General features: G+C 42.3%; 1 protein-coding gene across 3 annotated transcripts in view; it reads left to right on the top strand.

The window, feature by feature from the left end:
- Positions 1-6,977, top strand: part of IFT57 (intraflagellar transport 57) — a 29,518-nt gene extending 22,541 nt beyond the window's left edge. For 2 of the 3 annotated variants that reach the window (XM_075908250.2, XM_006116802.5), the window contains exons 8-11: positions 591-722; positions 2,559-2,621; positions 5,195-5,261; positions 6,589-6,977. In XM_075908250.2, coding sequence (XP_075764365.1) covers positions 591-722; positions 2,559-2,621; positions 5,195-5,261; positions 6,589-6,767 — 441 coding nt within the window. In that variant the 3' untranslated portion in view covers positions 6,768-6,977. Of the gene's footprint in view, positions 1-590; positions 723-2,539; positions 2,622-5,194; positions 5,262-6,588 lie in introns of all 3 variants that reach the window. The other variant, XR_016347781.1, reaches the window with a different exon arrangement.
- Positions 6,978-16,922: the final 9,945 nt, after the last annotated feature.

The raw sequence follows: 16,922 nt of genomic DNA, 5'->3' as shown, positions 1-16,922 counted from the left end.
TATGTTTTATACATGCAGAGTATTCTACTTTAATAGCCTCTCAGCTGTTTTTTTTAAACTGCCCTCTTTGATAGATATTAATTGCTTGAATCAGTTTTCTTGGGAATGTTTTACAGCACTATGGAGAAATGAAATCAATATGATTGAGGGCTGGGGGATTGACAAAGGAGAAATTATTCAGGAAGTAAAGTATAATTTGCTAAGAATAACTAATTGGGGACACAACTGCATACAAGTATTTGAAGTATGTTCATCCCGAGAATGACGAGGAACTATTATTAAAGACAGTATAATGGAGAACACTTTTTAATAATGGGTGGAAATTTTTAAAAGGAAAATTTATACTAACTACTGTCATCAGAATAACTTTCTGATGGTGAGACTTCATAGACAGGAATAATCGGGGAAATGGTAGGAGCAGTGTTTAAGAAATTTGAATCTCGGCTAGACTATCGTAGGAGCCAAGTGTCCCAGTAATTCTTTTTTCATCTTATTCCTACGATGCAGTATCCTTTCTGGATTAGAGGGGTTTTAACAATGTTTGTCTTCTATATAAAGTATAATCTTACCTGCAGAATATCATTTTCCAGGGTTACTTTGACAAACTTCATAATGAGATCAGTAGGACCCTCGAAAAGGTCAACAGTCGGGAAAAGTATATCAACAACCAGTTAGAGCATTTGGTTCAAGAATATCGTACTGCACAAGCTCAGCTGAGTGAGGTAAAGCACTGACCAATTGCTGAGTTGCTTACCCTATGGCCCCAAGATCCAGTGCAGCCTGTGGAGTTCACATCAGCTTTCTCCTTCTGACTGAAAGGTCGAAGACCAAGGCCTGGACACACAAAAGGAATTGGATGTGGTGACTTTAACATCACATCTAACTTTTAGTAGGGATGTGAAGGACTAGTCGACTATCCGATAAGCAAATGCTTATCAGATACTTGACAGGATAGTCAACTAGTTTCTTCCGTTTCTTCCGCTTCCTCCCCCCCCTCCCGCCACACACACCCCTGCTGCCTCTATAGAGGCAGCAAGAAGGCAGGAGAAGAGAGGGCATTTCAAAGTGGCTGCACTGTGTGGAGCCGGGGGTCAGCTGAGAACTCCAGCTGACCCCAGGCTCTCTGCAGTGCTACCGCTTTAAAACACCGTAGGGAGCCTGGCATCAGGCTCCTCGGAGCATTTCAAAGCGGCAGCACTGAGTGGAGCCTGGGATCAGCTGGGGGCTCCCCTGCTGACCCTGGGTTCTACATGGCGCTTTCACCTTCTGAAGTGTAGCAACAGCCCTAGGGCTGTTGCCTCACTTCAAAGGCAGAGGCCCCCTATCGAGTAATCAAATAGTCGATGCAAAATACATTGATTAGTCGATTAGTCAATTACTGATACTTAACATCCTTAACTTTTATGCACCTAGAAAATCACTGTGAAAGAGGGGCAATAGGCTTCCTATACAATGATTAGGGAAAGAGGGACACCTTAGACTGCAAATCATAAAAATGTATATGCTTGGCAGGGAGTTGTCTGAACTAACCCATGGTAGATGCCACTGTGTGCTAAATCCTATCCATTTTATGAAAATAGGTGCCTATATCCAAGCTGCAGAGAGATACCTAATGATTTTTGGGGTGAACCCTTTTCTGGAGTTAGGCTCCTATGCCATTTTAGCAATAAGCTAGGGGAGGACAAGAACTTCCCTCCTAACTTTTATCTCAATGGTTAGGGTGCTCACCAGTGATGTGGGAAACCTCCAGTTCAAGTCCCATCTCCCTCTTCATAGGTCATGCATGTTCTTACCACCAGGCTACAAAGTCAGGCTGTCACTGTTTCATGTACTTTCACTCACTAGCCCAAATGATTCTTTAATTAGTTGTACCCAGAGCAACAGTTTCACCAGAAGGGGCAGCCATACATCAGAATATCCTATAGTACAATTGTTAAGGCACTCAACTGAGGGAGGGGTGACATACCTGTTCAAACCACTTCTTCCCCTCAGGCAGAGAAGGGACTTGAACTAAGGGTCTCCCACATCTCAAAGTGAGTACCCTAGCCACGGAGCTTAAAGTTTTGATGGAGCATCTTCTCCTTGTCCCTGCTTCCCTCCCCCCCCCCCCCAGATGTTTTGTATAAACTGGGGCCCAGTCCAGCACATGGATGTAGCAGAGGTGCAGTTAAACCCAGAATGATGACAAATTACATTTCCTTTTTGAGAAAAAGAACCTGAGATTCAGGACTGCTGAGTCCTATCCCAATTCTGAACAACCTTGGGTAAGGCACTTGCACTTTCTGTGCTTCTCTTTATTCACCTGTTAATAACTAATACAACTTGCTTCCCTCACATATTGTAATCTTTAGTAGCCATTTGTTAAGGTGCTTTGAGATTCTTGAATGATAAATATATGGGCCTGATCTTTCAAATTCTTCTCCATTGATTACATTGGCACTACATGCATGAGTTAGGATTTCTAGAACTGGGATCTAAAAGAGAAATAATTATAAGTTCTCTAAGCAATACATGTACTTCTGCTTTGTCAATAATACAGAAAGTGTTCTCTCTACCAGGCCAAAGAGAAATACCAGCAGGGAAGTGGAGGAGTAACAGAAAGAACTAGAACACTTTCTGAGGTAAAATATGTTCTCACGTAATTTGTGTTATGATTTTAATTCTCAAAAGGTCACCAATCTTTCATTCATTGTTTTCTAACTTCTAGAGTAGTCCACTGGGCATAGTCATTTGACACTTTTATGTTACCATTTTATGAAATAGGATTTTTTGACATAGAACTTTTTCATATCAATGTTTAGAATTTGTTCATTACTGAAAGTGGCTTAGAAATCCAAGTGCAGTATTGAGAGACAGAGTCTGAAATTTTAGCCCCATCTCGGCTACTGATTCTTTCTGTGAGATGGGCAAGCTACTTCACATCTCCACCATAGTTTTCCTTATCTGTAAGGACAGTAATATGTAAATAAAATATTGATTTTACTTACTTCCTTACGGCTATTGAGGATTAATGCTTTAATATTTGTAAAGTACTTTAATATTTATTTTTATTTAAGAAGTTAACATTTGGTACAGCAAGTAAAAAAATTTTCCAACAAAAAGGTTTTTATCAGAAGATGTGGTTTTGTTCAATTTTTCTAATGGAAAATATGACATTTTATTTATCTGAAGCATTATTTTAAAACCAGGTGTTTTGTTTAAAAATGTTTATGTGGAAAATATTTTGTTTAAAAACATCTATTTGTTTTGTTTGCAAATGTCAATCTTTTGTTTCAACATTCCAAATCAAAAAATGTTATGTCACTTAATAATTTTACTGTTTAGACTTTAAAAAACCTTAACCACTAGAAGACTAAAGTTCTATAATAGCCCTATCTCATAACACCACTAGAAAACATTAGAAACTGTCAATATTTATTAAGTTTTTTTTAAAAGGGCAAAAAAACATGACACACACAAAGCGGGTCATAGATCATAGAATCATAGGACTGTAAGGCTATGTCTACACTGTATTGTAAACTGGAAACAAGGTTACCAGGATGCTAAAATAGCACGTCGGCTATATTTCGGAATAGCGGACGCATTCAGAAGACACTGGGTAGCTATTTTGGGATACCAGAATATCCCAAATTGATGTGTAGACATACCCTAAGGGACTTCAAGAGGTCACCTAGTCCTGTCCCTTACATTCAAGGCAGGACTGCCTATCATAACCCATCAAAGATGGGTGTTTGTCTAACCTGCTCTTAAAAATTTCTAATTATGGAGATTCCACAAGCTCCCACTGGCTATTTCTAGTGGTTAACACCCTTCTCCTCCCCCCCCCCCCTCCCCCCCCCCGGACAGGAAGATTTTTCCTAATATCCAGCAGTTTAAGTCCGTTGCTTCTTATCTTATCCATAGCGTTTAAGAAGAATACTTTTTTTCTCCCTTCTCCTTGTAGCAGTCTTATATATATTTGACGAAATGGGTGAGGTGATATCTTTTATTAGTCCATTTTCTCTTGGTGAAAAAGACAAGTTTTCAAACTAGAAGCTCCATGGAGCCTGAAAGCTTCTCTTTCACTAACACAGGTGGGTCCAATAAAAGAAGTACTTCATCATCTTGTCCTTGTAGTACAAATCTGTCTTCTGAAGTGTAGGGCCCTTGCAGAATTATGCCTTTTTAAAATAATATTTGTACAATTATATTTAATCTTATGTTTTTAATATTGCCTCATCCTAAAACCAGAAGTAATTTTTAAAAACAAAACACCATTTGAACTTGAAATTTGTATGATCTGCTTGTGCTTTAGTAATTAGTGTGTGGCTTATAAAGAATAATACATGTCTGTGTGGATATTCAACAATATTCTGATCTCTGCTGCACCAGTGCATATCTGGAGTAAAGCCAGGTACAATTTAGATTTTCATGAGATAGCTGTGATCAGAACTTGGCCTAGTAGAACATACCTGTACATCTTAGGTGTGCAGTGAATATGTTTTTCTCCCTCTGAACATATTGAAATATAGAGGTAAATGTGGTTTAGTGGTTCCAACCTATTCATTTCCTTGTCATGGTCAAAGTTCTTTATTAGCCAACCCGGTTGCAGCCTTTTCACAATCAGTGCTACAGACACAATATTACTGTAAAAGCAGACCTTTCATTGTACAATACCAGTGCTGATTTTTTGTATTTTTATACAGAGACATCACAACAAAATATGTACACATGCCAGCAACTTTCATTGACTACCTTTTTATTCTGATACCTTCTCTCTGGATTCCTTATCCAACCTGATTTTTGCAGTAATCACTATCACCTGGCAAACCACTTTCTAGCTCAGAAAACACAATACTTAGTCTTTTGTAATATAGATAGACATACTACTCCATCAGCCATTCTATTAGGAGAATAGTGCTTCTTGACTTCTGTCAGTTACTGAAATTATTATTACTGTATAATGAGAGAACCTTCAAAATAGTAACTCAAAGAAACTGTCAAAATGCTGCTTGTTGCATGACTTGTATTGCTGTTCTTTTTTCACATTAAAAATCCATCCTGGTATTAGTAGTTTGGCATTGAAAAGTATTATTGTTCTATTTATGGAGCTGAGCACAGATGAGTCATTTTGTAAAACTAATGTATTTATTCAGAATTTTGTAAATTGAAGTTCAAAAAAATGCACAATTACAATCGGTTTCTTCAATTTCAGATCACTGAAGTATTAGAGAAAATAAAGCAGGAAATGGAAGAAAAGGGAAGCAGTATGACTGATGGAGGTAAGTACACACTTTCCTCAGAAAAATCTCCCATGACCTGAGAAACAAGTATACATTCAGGCCTAGGTTAAGCAAAAATAGTCTGGCATGCAAAAAATAGAACAAATGCAGCAATCCGTTACTAAATAGGTGAACACATGAGGAGTAAAATTTTCAGATTCCTAAGTGTGTTAGGAGCATAAAAGCTCTATTTAAAAAAAAACAACAAAAAAAACCAACTGTCTAAATTGCATTGGGTTCCCAAATTTGGTTTTCTGAGAATTTTATAATAAAATTCTCAGAAAATTCATGGGCTCTCTTAATTTGAATAACTAATCCACTTTTGGTAATGTAAAGACCCAATGCTGCTATTTAAATGTTTAATACCATCATATTGCTCATGGCAGGAAGCATTGTATTTGGTGGTAAGTGTTTACAGGATTGGGCCTTTGCTGGTAGAAAAATTCTTTCTACTTCTGATGGCTGAACTGTTTCTGTTTTAAATAGGTTTATATAACTTTTAGAATCAAAATGGTTTACTGTCTTAAAGACTATTTTGGTTGATAAACCTGCTCCATTTCAAATATTAAAAAGAATTGTGGTGAAGACATAGAAGGTATCAGACACCTGAATAGGGTTAAGCACAGGGGCCGCAATTGTTTTTAATTACTGATGCCTAACTGGTACAAACCACTTGCAGTAGCTATCTCACCTGGAAGTAAAAACCCTCTCCTCACTTCAGACTTAATCACCTGGTCTCACTCCATCCCCTGTGCCCAATGACAGTAGTGATGGGTAGAACAATCTCCAGAACCTGCAGCTTGTAACTCCCCTATTCCCACCCTCTATCCAACCCCGTCCCCACATGACTTGCTCCTCAGATAGCGGTGTGGAGGGGTGAAGAAGCAGCCTCTGCTTTGCAGAGGTAAAAGCAGGTGAGAGGAAAAAGGGATATCCCAAAATGGGGTATATGGAATACTGCCTCAGCCTCTCCTAGCTGATGTCTTCCACTGTCATCTGCTGATGGGGTTTGGTGGAGCAGCAAGCATTCAAGACACCAACTGAGAGAAAAGAGTGAGCGTTATTGCTGTGCAAAAAATATTAAATAGGAAAACCTGCTCTCGTTTTTATGCACATTATTAGATCCAACACGTCAAAAAGGCAGCAAAATTATTACCACTTATTTCTATTTTAAATGTTATGTGTGTTGAGAATGATGTCTCAGTAACATCACGTCTCTAGAATATAAGATTCTTTTGTTCACTCTGCAGTTAGCAGAGGGAGTGAATTATAAGAAAAGTAATGCTTTTCAAGTACAGGAGACTAACGCTTTTTTTTTTTTTAACAGCTCCTTTAGTGAAAATTAAGCAGGCCTTAACCAAACTGAAGCAGGAAACTGTTCAGATGGACATACGGATTGGCGTAGTGGAACACACATTACTCCAGTCAAAGCTGAAAGAGAAATCCAATATGACTAGAGATATGCATGCAACTATGATTCCTGAAACTACAATAGGTGCCTATTAAAGTTGTTTGGAATTTACTTGTATTTCAGACACACCAAATGTTTTTATAACTTGTTTTTTACATTATGCTTGTTGTGCAATTTAGAGTGTTGCAGATGTGTACATAGCACTTTAGGCTCTATAAATGGAGCCATGCTGAATTTTGTGACATGAATGCTTTCAAACTTACTGCAGGTTTTTATAAATACATTAATAAATTCTCATTAACTAACTTGTCTCTTCCACTGTTCTGTCGTATGTTAAATAGTATAAAAGTCTATTGACACAGCCTATAATCTTCAAGCCTTGATTAGATATTCTTTGCTGAAAGAAAATTACTTGTGGAAGGGTTGAAAAGAATTTAAAATGTCTGCTTTTTATTTCCATTTACATATGATTAACATTGAAATTTAATTGCTGACATTGGAATATTACAACACTATCCTTTCTAGAGACCTGGGTTAAATCTGATTCTGGTTGCAAGTGCAAGTAAGTTGTTTGGTCCCCTCCCAACTCCTAGTTGAAGTTATGCACAGAACAAAATAACCTCCTTGTCTGACATAATTGGGAATGATTGATGGATTGTGCTAAGGAGGTTTCGATGTGATTAGCAAGGCTATTGTAAGACAAAATCTCAGTACTTTGCAAGGCAGCTGTTAGCCTCATGATTCCATCAGGACTGGTGTCCCTCACTTTGAATAGCATGACACTGCACTTGAAAAATGCTTAAAACTTTGCTTCTATTCCTGGCTCTGCCATTGACTTGCTGTGTTACCTTGTAGTGTTCATGTAACTTCTCTATACACCAGTAAAATTGATCTATAAAATTGTGATAATGATCATTAAAGCTCTTTATATTGGTTGTTGAGATCTGTGGATGACAAATGCAAAAGTTTATTTAATTGAAGCCATGTATTGGCAATATTTTATGAGAGACTGTGAATCTATGTGTAGTCACAATTTGGGAAATTTGAGTTTGGTGGGATGTGCCTTCCTCGGTCTTATGGGTTGAACATTATGGTGTATGTCATTGGAAAGGTTATTTTGTAGTAGTTTAACCTGTAACCTTTCTGCCTTAATCAGATGTGTATTCTTAATGCACTGGTTCCTGAAATAAGTACTTCCCCTAGTTTCTTTCTATAAGGTCATATCACCATAGCTACATACCTGTATATGTGAGCACAGCCATTAGTAGCTCTTGGACGGTGAGAAAAGAGTGTCATCCTATGCAGGATTGCTGCCACTTCTCCCATACAGAGGGGTGGGTTGTGGGAGAGCCTTGGCTCCACACCTCATCAAGCAGGTCTGCCATGTCTTGTTGGTGTAGAGGAGGAAGTAATGGGTGTCAAATATCAGATTCATACAGATTACTCCTTCCCTGGAGCAATGGGGGAGCTCAGGACTAGACTGAGACAGTCCTAGCCTCATCGCAGGGTAGCCCAGCTAAATCTTGCCACTAACTCAAGTTAAGAGCAAAGCCCTAAGTAAAAGAGTAGATGCATGACCCCTTACTTTTTACTATTATTCCTCCATGAGTGTTCCTCTAGTTTGCATATGGTTTGTTGTTAGGTGCTGACATTTCAGAATGCCCAAAGCCCCATTTAGCAGATACATCTGAATTAAACACAACTTAAAAACAGATTGGTTTTATGGTGTTTTTTCTTAAACGTGATCACCATAGCTTGACCCTACTTTCCCTTAATTTGCATGGGGCTGGATGCTGCTCTGTTACACCATCATAAACGCAAAGTAACTCTCTTTACCTCATTAACTGTTCCTAATATACATCACTATAATTGCAATCAGGCCCCCTGGTAGTCAGAAATGTTGTGATGTCCAATTGGGGTATGTGAAGCAGAAAGAGAAATGCAGGAGGAAACAAGCATAGCAGCAGAGATGCCTCTCCTCCTGTGAGAGATTAAGACTGACAGTGGTTTTGATGGCAGTAGTGATGAAAGAAACTTTGACCTGGAGTAAATAACTACCCCTACTAAAGCACTATTGTGTAATATTAATTGTGTACTGAGTATGTGCCAGCTACATTACTGGAGTTGTGTGACATTAAATACAGCTAATGAATATATCCATGTTTCAGTGTCCTTTCCAACCATTAGAATAGCATAAAAGTAACCTCATCAGTTTAATAATATTTGCATGATCATGTGGCATGCTCACATGACTCAGTCAGAACCCGTTTTGACTTGATATCTGACCTTTTGGCAAGTTTCTTACCTTTGTGCCTCAGTTTTCCCATTTATAAAAAAATCCAGGTAACCACCATTCTTACAGAGTAGTTTTGTAGATGAAAAGCATCATACAAATGCTAGGTATTATAATTAGCTGCACAGAAATCAATTGAGTCACACTGGAAGCCAATTTTCAACCTCTTTTTCTGCCTGCCAAAATCTTCCCACCTTCGGCTTAATTTAGAAAAGTTGTCATTCATTTTCCCTCCTGAATCCACTGCTATATAGAGCTGCTGCGGCATATGATGCCTCAAAAATCTGAATTTCACGCAGGGATAGAGTAATCACATTCTATACAGTCTGACAAGCTCATGGAGATCCTTTTTAGCATTGACTGTGACTGAATAAAGGGGGTGGGTGGGTGTGCACACTCCCCTCTCCCTGTTGTGCTGCTATTAATCAGCTTGCATTTGTGGAAAAAATGGTGATGGAGAAAACCTCCCTTTTACATGAAACAAGGTTCTGAGGTCTCAGCAACTTCTCCTGGAAGGCTGAATGAGCTAAATAAACATCACATGGAAAGCTCAACATCTTGGTGTAAAGATATTTTCATGTAAAGGAAGGAAAAATTAGTTTGTACAAAAGTTACTTTATACTGAAGTAACAGAAAATATAACTGCTGGGGGAGTGTTTTTGTTTCTTCACAAATGAAAATGAGGGCCCTACTTTTGCACTTTGATCATTGTGAAATTACTATTTATATTTCTATATCCCATATTGATATGTGGCCCTACTTTACAATCTGATCAGTGCAAACAGCTGATGAGCCCTGCATAGCAACGCGGGCACAATTTTGCTTTAAAGGCATTTTTATTGAGCCAACAAATAGTTCCAGTATCCTCCCTATAAGTAGAAGGATAGTGAGGGAGTTCTGCCTTTGGCAGTGTGAATGTCTGCTCTTTTTAAAAAAAAAAAAAAAAGCAATTAGCCATGTCATTTATTTTTATGGATGAATCAATGCAGGAAGCAGAAACAACATTAAAGCTAAATCAGTCACTTCACATGAGGTTCATGTGAAATGCTTGTACCAACACAAAAGATTCAGTACTTATAGCTAATAATGAAATTAAGATATGGTGGTTTTTTCCCATTCAAATAATGCACTGTTTTGTGAAGCTGCAGCAGCTGTCCTGGAAAGTGACACAATATATCCTTGTTCCAAAGCATCTTTTATAACTGTGGGGGCAGAAGTATAATTAATAACATTAATATTTAGCATTTATGCAAAACTCTCCTCTTCCAAAGTGTGTTATAAGCGTCAGCTGTCTGAAATAGTACAGAATGTAGAAAACATCTAATTAGAATAAGCAGTATCCCAAATTGTCAGGTCTAGGGACGCATTGTGTTTAGAGTTGGAGCAGTGAGCAAGGTCTGACAGAGAGGTACCAGGAGTGCTTGCGGTGCTTGGATAGGGAAGACAAAATCCCTTTCCTTGTGATCATGAGCACCGCTACAGGCTAGTGCTGCCAATCATTGACCCTAGCTGGACGAACATAGAAGGCCCAGCCATCAGGGCCTTACTATCGTGTAAGATGTGTCCTGGAAAATGTACATGTGGTGGAGCTGACAACCTAGTGTTTGTTCCCCTAGCCAAAAATCCTCCTAGGGCTCCTTCTGCTCTCAAGACTCTCTAAGCCTCATCAAATGACTGACTGTGTCTCTGGCATGATAACAGCGTACAACATCTTGCTGCTTACACTCAGTATCAGGCTAGAAGGCTCTGAGTGTAAGGGTGTGTCTACGCAGTAAAGTTCTTTCAGAATAACGGCCCTCATTCTGAAATAACCATGTGAGTGTCTACACAGCAATTGCGATATTTTGAAATTATTTCAAAATAACCGGGGGCTTATTTCAGCCTCAATCTCCAAGGAATAACGCCTCTTCCGAAATAGCTTTGAAATAGGGGCTGTGTAGACAGGGCAGCTGCAGTTATTTCAAAATAAAGAGCCTCCAGCTCTTCCCAGGGTGCCCTGCTGGCCACTCTGTCTGCACTCAGCCAAACTCTATAGTCCCCCCTTCCCCTGGAGCCCTTAAAGCTGCAGCCTCGGGAAGGGACTTGTGGCAGACAGGAGGCCCTGAAAGACCTGAGCCACCCTGCAGCTGCCACTACCATATATTTGGCAAAATGAGACAGTCTGCTGCTCCCACCCAGCCCTCCACCTCTCCCAGGGAGCAGTCAGACAGCTCCCAGGAGCCTGCCCATGTGCCTTCCTGGTCTGGTGCGGAGATCCTGGACTTCACTGAGGTCTGGAGCGAGGAGGCTAACCTCCAGGATCTCCGCACCAGAAGCAGGAACGTGGGTGTCTATGGCCAGATGGACAAGAGCATGGCCAACAAAAAGCACATCCGCAGCCAGGAGCAGGTGCAGATGAGAGTGAAGGAGTTCTGCCAGGCATATGCTAGGGCCTGAGAGCACAGCTCCCATTCTGGGGCAGAACCCCACACCTACCCTTACTATGAGGACCTGGACCGCACCCTGGGGGGCAAGGTAGTCCATTCCCCCCCTCTGGTAGTGGACTTGGAGCTCGAGATGCCTGTCGTCATCCTCCTGGGGGACAGAGGCGTGGAGAAGGAGGAAGAGAAGGAACAAGACGAGGCCACCACTGTCACCCTCCTGACCCTGAACCCAGTACCCCCACACTCTGGATGTGTCCCAGGCATCCTCCTAGGCCGAGGAATCCACATCAGGTGAGTGCCATCACGATCCCTACACACACAGGGTGAGGGCGCAGGAGGTGAGGGGCTGGTGCCTGCTACTCACTTGGCCTTTGCAGCCTGGGGAATCGCGCAGCAGCCTGTGCACATGGGAGCATGTGGAGTGACAAGCCAGGGCGCACAGCCCCAGCAGGCTGCACCAGAGGACACTTATGCTATTGGCCATAGGGTGTCCGGAGAGGCCTGCCATGCTCATGACACCGAGGTGGGACACCGTCCCTCCATCACCCACCACTAGAAGGAGACTGGGGACATGGACACACCCCCCCTCTACAGTGTCGCACACAGGTATGCCCGCACTCTCAGGGCAGCATTCACTCCCAGGGACAGGGTGGTGAGGTGGAGGAGTGTCTGCTGCTACACACACCTCCCCCTCCCAACACCCTGTGCCCCTCTCCCCCATCGTGCAGGGATCCAAGTCCTCTCCCTGTGGGACCCAGCCACTGCCAGACCTGGTGGGCGTGTGTCACGGAGGGAAGCCCAGTGGCCCCATGGCCCCCCTCCCGCCCTCAGGATCCCAGTCTGGCTGGCACCTTCACATGCCTGCTTGTCCCCAGGATGGGGGTGGGGGGTTGTGATGCTTCCCCACACCTCCAGGGAAATCTAGGCTCCTTGCAGGCGAGGGCCCCCTGGCTGGAGCACACACAGTTCTCAGCTCAGGTGAAGGCGAGGTGCTTGGAGCAAGGTGCTCGCTCTCAGCTCAGAGATGAGGGCCAGGCTGCAGACAGCATCTCCAGAGATGACTGACCATCTCTATTCTCCACAGCCGGACCAGCTGCGAGAGGAGAGTGGTCAACATACTCAGGACAGCCTCCCAAACCCGAGGGACCCACAGGCGCCAGGGACCCATGGGTGAATTCCAGAGGGAGCACCTCACGGCACTCCGATCGATGGAGCAGACCATTGACTGCAGGAAGACATCCAGCTGTAGCAAGTCCATGTTGGCAAAGCCAGTGACAATGGCATCCACGTTGCCGAGGTGGATGCCCCATGCAGCAAGATGGTGTTGATGGCCCACACCACGTGGAGAAGGAGACCAACAAACAAACAAAGAATCAGAGGGTGGCCAGAGCCCTCAGCAGGTCCCCGAAGTCTTAGAGTGCCATACCTGGTCATGAGCAGGGCCCTGATGGTCGATCTCCCCAGGCGGAACTGGTTCCCAATGAATCAGCAGCTGTCCAGCATGGTGAGCTTCCAGAGGGCTATGGTGACCTGCTTCTCGAGGGGGCTGGCAGGTCTCATGTGAGTGTCCCATTGTCTGAGGGCAAGGGCAAGCCACTCACACAGCTCCAGGAAGGTTTCCTTCCTCATCTGGAAATTCTGGAGCCACTGCTGGTCATCCAACCGCTCCATAACGAGCTGGTCCCACCAGTCTGCACTGGTGTCCCGCTGCCAGAAGTGGCTGTGCATGGGAGGACAGGCGGGATCCCGCAACATGAGCCATGCCTACAGAGAGGCGAGGAGGGTCTCTGTGGAACAGGGGATTGGGTTCCTTCAGGGCCTGGGCTGCAGGCTACAGAAACTGTTGCGTGGGTTGCAGCACAAGCTGAAGTAGCCATCGACTGCCCAGAGACAGCTCCAGCTCCATGTCTGGCAAGCTGAGATATCCATAAGGGCAATCACAGCAGGCAGAAGAAAAGGCTTTGCTGTCCCTCAAGGAAGTAGGCAAAGGAAAAAAGCTCAAGACACTGCTGTATAGGGGTATCCCTTTAAGCGAGCGCCTCAGATAGCCTCTGGCTATGTCTACACTGCGTTCTTGTTTTTTGTTTTCGGAAAAAGATACGCAAATTGTGGTTCGCAATGTGCATACTTTTTTCTGTTTGTTTTTTTGGACAAGGCTTTTCTGACATTTGGCCCATCTGCACGGGGCCAAACGTGGGGGGAAAACTTTTCTTTTGGAAGATCCCTTATTCCTCATAAAATGAGGAATAAAGGGATGCTGAAAGAACACACCCGCTTTTTCGGAAACTGTTCCAAAAAAGCAGGTGCATTCCCTGAAAGTGGCAGAGTTTTTCCAGGATACCTCTAACTACCGTCTAGACATAGCCTCAGGCAGCAGCTCCAGGAAGTAACTGCTGACCTGATGCCCTGCCTGAAGTGATTCCGGATGGCCTTAAATGTGAGGTAGTGTCCAATCAGTATGGACGCTCTATTTCGAAATAGCTGAGCACTATTTCGATGCGCTTTTGGTAGGTAGACGCACTATTTCGAAATAAGCTATTTTGCAATATTTCTTCCAAAATTGCTTATTCCAAAATAATAAGCGTGCAGTGTAGACATAGCCTAAGTGTCACACCAGGATTTAGGCTTTTCCCCCAGATCTCCTGTCTGCCTTGATGTCAGGGCAATGGATGTTTGTCCATTAAGCTTCTGCTCCTTCAGCAGGTCTCTGATGACTATGTACGTGGGATAACAGCTTTCTAAAGGTATATCTGCACTGCATGGCTATAGCTAACCCACAAGCTGCCTGTTATTTCGAAATATTTTGCCAAATAATGGGCACACTATTTTGCCATCCCAGTAAACCTTGTTGCATGAGGAATAAGGGATGGCTCAAAATAGCACGTTATTTTTAAATTTGGCGCTGTGTAAACATCCCCAATTTCAAAATGAGTTATTTCAAAATTGTTTCAAAATCAGATACACAATTTGCATACCGCAAATCGCATATCTTATTTCGAATTTAGGGTGCTGTGTAGATGCACCCTAAGTGAGCAGGTAACAACCGCAGTGCCCTGGTCTCCATCTCATCTTGCTAAGATACCCACTCATATCCATAGCAGCATGTGAGTAGTACTTGTTGGGTTGGCTGGGAGAGTAACTATACTACAGGGATCTGATTCTTATCTTACTTACGCTGGGATGTAAATTCCTTGAAAGCAAAGGAATTCTGCTAATCTGTAAATATAGGGACTTAGCATTGAAGTATCTCAGGATTTGTTCCCAGTTCTGCCACTGCCTTGGTAGGTAGCCTCCAAAAAAGTCACCATGCCCATTGAAAGGAAAAGGTAAGGTAGGTGCAATTAAGAGATTACTATAGTGTATCATGTAAAGAATCTAAACAGAGATGGGCCTGAACCAAAACCCTAGGGCTGTGTCTACATTGGCAAGATTCTGCTTTTGCGCAAAATCTTGCCGCCTGTCTACACTGGCCGTGAGTATTTGCACAAGAACACTGACGTTATAATGTACAAAATCAGTGCTTCTTGCACAAATACTCTGACGCTCCCGCTCAGGGATAAGTCCTCTTGTGCAAGTGTTCTTTAGCAAGAGGCCAGTGCAGATAGGTAACATCAATGTCTTGCGCAAGAAAGCCCGATGACCAAAATGGCCATCGGAGCTTTCTTGCACAAGAGAGCGTCTACACTGGCACGGATGCTTTTGCGCAAAAGCAAATCTGTTGCGCAAAGGCACATGCCAGTATAGACGCTCTCTTGCGCAAATACTTTTAATGGAAAAACTCTTCCGTTAAAAGTATTTGTGCAAAATCATGCCAGTGTAGATGCAGCCTAGATGTAGATACTCCCAGCCTCTGGGCTGTTTGAAATCTGAATCCAAATTTTGGAACTTGGGTCCCTCTCCAGATATGACAAATGCTATTTAAGTCAAATAAATAGATGCTGTTTCTTTTCATTCTGGCTCAGGTCCCACTTCCAGACTGTCAATGCTGCAGTGTGTCTGCACAATGCAGCTGCACGTGCATGCCCACACACACGCTGCACTTACTCCCGCCTGCTGTTCTGCTGAGACTGGTGAAGGGGGAATTTTGTGCTTAGGCAGCTTAGAAGCTTGACTGTGAATGCCGTATGTCCTGACTCCTGCAGCCTCTGGGCAATTCATTGCCTCATCTGGGTTTCAGTTAAAGTGAGATTACATCAGTTTTGCCTGTCCCAAGGAAGGGTTGCAAAGTAGTGAGTGGAAACTGGAAGAGCTCGATTATTTCTGGGAAAGTCCCTTAATAACACTAGACCCATGTAGTTCAAGGAAGTAGACAAGAGAGAAAGCCTTTAAATGCTGACACCCATACAATGGTGCATCATGCTGCACTTACATCTGGATTAAAAATATATATATTTCATTTTCTCCCTGCCTGTTTCTTCCTCCCACTCTGACACATTCTTCACTGCAGCCAAATCCCCTTTTTTTGCTAAGATTAGTCAATATCAAGTTAATATTTCAGGAGGGTACTAAGGGCACTATGCTGCTATTTTATCTGCAAAATAGCAGCCCTGGCCTATACCATGTGTATTTGTAAATTATCACTGGATAATTTTGAGCTTTTTTCTCTTGGGCAGATGCACCTTGGAGTGTTACTTTTTTTTCCCCTCTTACATACGACTTCTACAGTTTTTGCTGGATACATTATTCTTTTTTTTTTTCTTTACTGCCTGCTGTAAATTGTTGTGTAGTATGATTGTGCGTAGTTATTGTATTCTGCCCCAAATTTGGGTGGTAATTTCTATATACAACTTAGCCAGCTATTGTGAAGGTTGCTTGATGGGAGTACTTTAAGGCTATCAGATGCAAGATGCTATAGAAGCACAAAATAATAGGGTAGCAAAATATCCCCAGAATGAGATGATCCCCTGTGATCTCATTCAAATCATTTTTGTTTGTTTATTTCTGCAGCTGCTGCAACTGGCATAGTTCAAGTTTCTTGCCCTGTTGCTGGGGTTCGTCTTCTTCCTCTGCTTTTTTAACTGTAGGTGTTGCCCACTCTCTGAATATTGCTATCTCATGAGTGTTGAAAACAAAGAGACCATTAGGCAGAGTGTGGAGCTGCCGAATTTGACATTTGGTGAAAAACATGGCATTTCTCTGCTCACCTCTATGTTGAAAACAGCATACAAGTGTCAGCCAAGTTTTCTTATAACTGTTATTGAACATAGTTTCCCTGTCTGTTACAAAAAGAAAACAGTTTTCAACACCTGCTTGTGAGTGGGATGAGAGCGGGGTGACATTTCTGGATGCATAGTTTATTTGTCAAAGAATAGAGTAATTCAGGTCAGCTGAAACAATATGGGAATTTGAATCAAATACAGCAGACAATTTCAGGAGGGGGAAACAATTAGAAAAAGACAACATATTCTGTGTTGACATTTTCTAAATGAAATGGTTCAACTTTTTGTTTTGTAACGCTGTTTCATTTTAAAATGTGGATTTGTTTTAAGAGTAACAAAAAGGCAAATACATCTGCACCACGATAAACAAAACAG

Source organism: Pelodiscus sinensis, chromosome 1 (genome assembly GCF_052426305.1).
Source record: "Pelodiscus sinensis isolate ZL-2025 chromosome 1, ASM5242630v1, whole genome shotgun sequence".
NCBI lineage: Eukaryota > Metazoa > Chordata > Testudines > Trionychidae > Pelodiscus > Pelodiscus sinensis.
The sequence above is the reverse complement of the archived record's forward strand: the minus strand, read 5'-3'. Positions and strand labels throughout refer to the sequence as shown.